At 44.8% G+C, this 3,142-nt stretch overlaps 1 protein-coding gene across 1 annotated transcript; it reads left to right on the top strand.

Annotated features, from left to right (window-relative positions):
* The first annotated feature begins 1,956 nt into the window (after positions 1-1,956).
* LOC118327136 (transcriptional repressor CTCF-like) lies at positions 1,957-3,096 on the top strand. Its single transcript, XM_035660373.1, has 3 exons — positions 1,957-2,363; positions 2,542-2,721; positions 2,875-3,096. The coding sequence occupies exons 2-3, from the start codon at positions 2,551-2,553 to the stop codon at positions 3,094-3,096; spliced, it is 393 nt and encodes a 130-aa protein (XP_035516266.1). The 5' UTR covers positions 1,957-2,363; positions 2,542-2,550.
* Positions 3,097-3,142: the final 46 nt, after the last annotated feature.

Raw genomic sequence — 3,142 nt, 5'->3', positions numbered from 1 at the left:
AAACCAGTAAACCAGTAGGAAAAAAATATTGTAAAATGTATTTCTAAACCAGGCTGGCACTTGCACAAGCCAAGAGTTCAGGCGGGTAGAGGGGTGAGGGAATGGGTTGTAAAGAGAGAAGAACAGAGACAAAGACAAAGGTGCACAGCAACAACAATAGCAACAACTATACTAGTAGAAATTACTAATGATGATAATGATAATGATGATGATGATGACGACAGCCATGACAATAGCCAATATAGGGAATGAATAATAATAGTGAGAAAAAGAAGAAAAATACCAGTAATATTGGCAGTGGGGGTCAAGCAGGACCATGGCAACAGGCTCCACCAGCATCTATGAGAAACCTGTCAGACGAGAACGCACAAGAACCCCGGGGAAGAAGTGAAGTTAGTAATGTGCATTAATTGGACATGAATGTGTGCACAAAGAGAGGGAGAGGAGCTCAGTGCATCATGGGAAGTCCCCCAGCAGTCTAGGCCTATAACAGCATAACTAAGGGATGGTTCAGGACTCACCTGAGCCAGCCCTAACTATAAGCTTTATCAAAGAGGAACGTCTTAAGCCTACTCTTTAAATGTGGAGAGGGTGTCTGCCTCCCGAACCCAACTGGAAGCTGTTCACAGGAAGACACAAGACAACTTCTCCAAACTGCAAAATAAAACAAAGACTGTCTAAAATGAGGCAGCAGAAACATTCTTATTTTTAACATTTTTTATAATAATAATACATTTTTACTTAAAGGCGCCTCCTCTGGGCACTCGAGGACCCGTACAAACACCATAAAAATAAAACAGTAAGTAACAAGAAACATAGAAAAGACAACGAGATAGTTAAGTGGGGTATCAATTCTGAAAAGGGTAGTTTTTAGTCTTGATTTGAAGAAGTGTGAGAGAGTCCAGGTTCCTGAGGTCCGTGGGAGTGAGTTCCAGAGTCGGGGGCAAGAGCAGGCTGAAAAGCCCTGCTCCCCATGGTGACGAGGCGGCGGGAGGGGAACAGAGAAGGTGGACAGAGGAGGCAGATCTGAGGGAACGGAAGGGGTGGCAATGTGGATGGAAGTCGGACCAGATAAGGAGGAGAAAGGTTGTGGGATGGCCTTGAACGTAAACAGTGAGGATTTTTGAAGTCAATGCAGAGTTTTGACCCCGGAGACAGTGGAGTTGCTGCAGAACAGGGGTGAATGTGGTGGATGGAGGGGGTTCTGGTGATGATTCGAGCTGCAGAGTTCTTTTTTATTAACAAAATGGAATGTAAACAGCTGCTTTTCTTCCAACACTGGGACAAGAATAACTCTCTTAAACTAAGAAGTTGTGCAAGTGGTCTTATAAAATAGGAATAATGTCCTAATAATCTCCTGCTGGGATATTATGCAAAACCAATCCCGTTGGAACTTGTTACTGGGTTAAATCAAGCCAATATTCCAAATTCAATTTCAATTCAATTCCATTTATTTGTATAGCGCCAATTCATAACAGAAGTTATCTCATCAGGACACTTTTCAAATAGATGCAGGTCTAGACGAACTCTTATAAATTTACAGAGACCCAACAGTACCAACCATGAGCAAGCACTTGGCAACAGGCAAGGAAAAATGCCCTTTAACAGGCAGAAACCTGGACAGACCACTCGGCTCTAGGTGGTGGTCGTCTCTCTCGACCAGTGGGGTGAGAGAGAAAGAAAGACAGAGAGAGACAGACAAGAGAGACAGAAGGTGCATAGCAACAACAGTTTGGTAATGGCAATCCAGCAGGACCATGGCAGGAGGCTCCAACCAGGGGATATCGATAAGAACCTGCAAGACCGATAAAGCACAAGAACTCTGGGGAAGAAGTGAAATTAGTAACCTGCATTAATGGGACATGAATGAGTGCAGAAAGAGAGAGAGAGAGGAAGTAGGAGCTCAGTGCACCATGGGAAATCCCCCGATAGTCTAGCCTATACAGCATAACTAAGGGATAGTTCAGGACTCACCTGATCCAGCCCTAACTATAAGCTTTATCAAAGAGGAATATTAGCTGTAATGTCTTATTAAGACAAAGTTAGATATATTTTGTTAAAAGGAGATTAGTTTTGAAATGTAACGCATGCTTGAAATTATTACTATTGGGCTTTTATTACTTTCTTGACATTCCTTTTTTGTAGTGTAGAACTAAGGACACCTAACTGCCTGACAGAGTGCGTTGCTTTGCTCAAACTTCCATTTAACAGAAACAGCACATTAAAATGAAGTTGATTTCCAGGTAATAGATGCTGCAGTGGGGGGATCATCAGCAACGGTGGGTGTTGTCGGAGGGGTAGCAGGTGCGGCTCACCAAGCAACTGTGACAACAGTAGATCAGACACAAATCATCACACTACAGGTATGTGGTAATTTGAAGCCATTTCACATGATGGCGTCCAACTTTTATCCCCATTGGGAAAGCTGAATTAAATTCTCTTGTGGTTTGACTCCTATTTCAGGTCTTGAATTTGTCTTAATTGATGCCCTGTAGATTCCCTGAAAATGTGCTCTGGACTCAGGTGTCTCTCTGTCCGCAGGTGGTAAACATGGAGGAGCAGGCCGCTCTGGGTCTGGGGGAACTCCAGTTGGTCCAAGTTCCCGTTTCTGCCTCCACTGTGGAGGCCCTGCAGCAAGGAACCTTTGTAGACACCACTGCTATGCCAAAAGACGGCGACCCGGTCATCTGTCACACCCTGCCGCTGCCTGAGGGCTTTCAGGTACACAGACAGACACAAACATTAGTTAACTCAGACCTACAACACTAATGCGTTATTTGCGTGATTTCTCTTTGCACTTCAGCACCTACAGAAGAAACCCACCCACAATGATTTGTCTGTATTGACTAAACAACTGATGCATTTGCTGTGCAGGTAGTTAAGGTCGGTGCTAATGGGGAGGTGGAGACAGTGGAGCAGGAGGATGATGGGGGAGAAGCCCATCCTGAGGAGGAAGATGAGGAGGTGGGGAGCCAGCTGCTGGAAGAAGGGGAGGATGAGCCCATTCAGCCTCCCAATGACGACACAAACTGGGCTAAAGACCCGGACTATCAGCCCCCGTCTGGAGCTGTCAAAAAGACTAAAAAGGCAAGATAGTTTGGTGGTGTCAGTCTTGGTTTTCTGGACATGTGAGATGCTTCCC

Source organism: Morone saxatilis, unplaced genomic scaffold, assembly GCF_004916995.1.
Source record: "Morone saxatilis isolate NCDOM2014 unplaced genomic scaffold, NCSU_SB_2.0 Contig17, whole genome shotgun sequence".
Taxonomy (NCBI): Eukaryota; Metazoa; Chordata; class Actinopteri; family Moronidae; genus Morone; species Morone saxatilis.
Note: the sequence above shows the minus strand (reverse complement) of the source record. Positions and strands in the feature narration are given on the sequence as shown.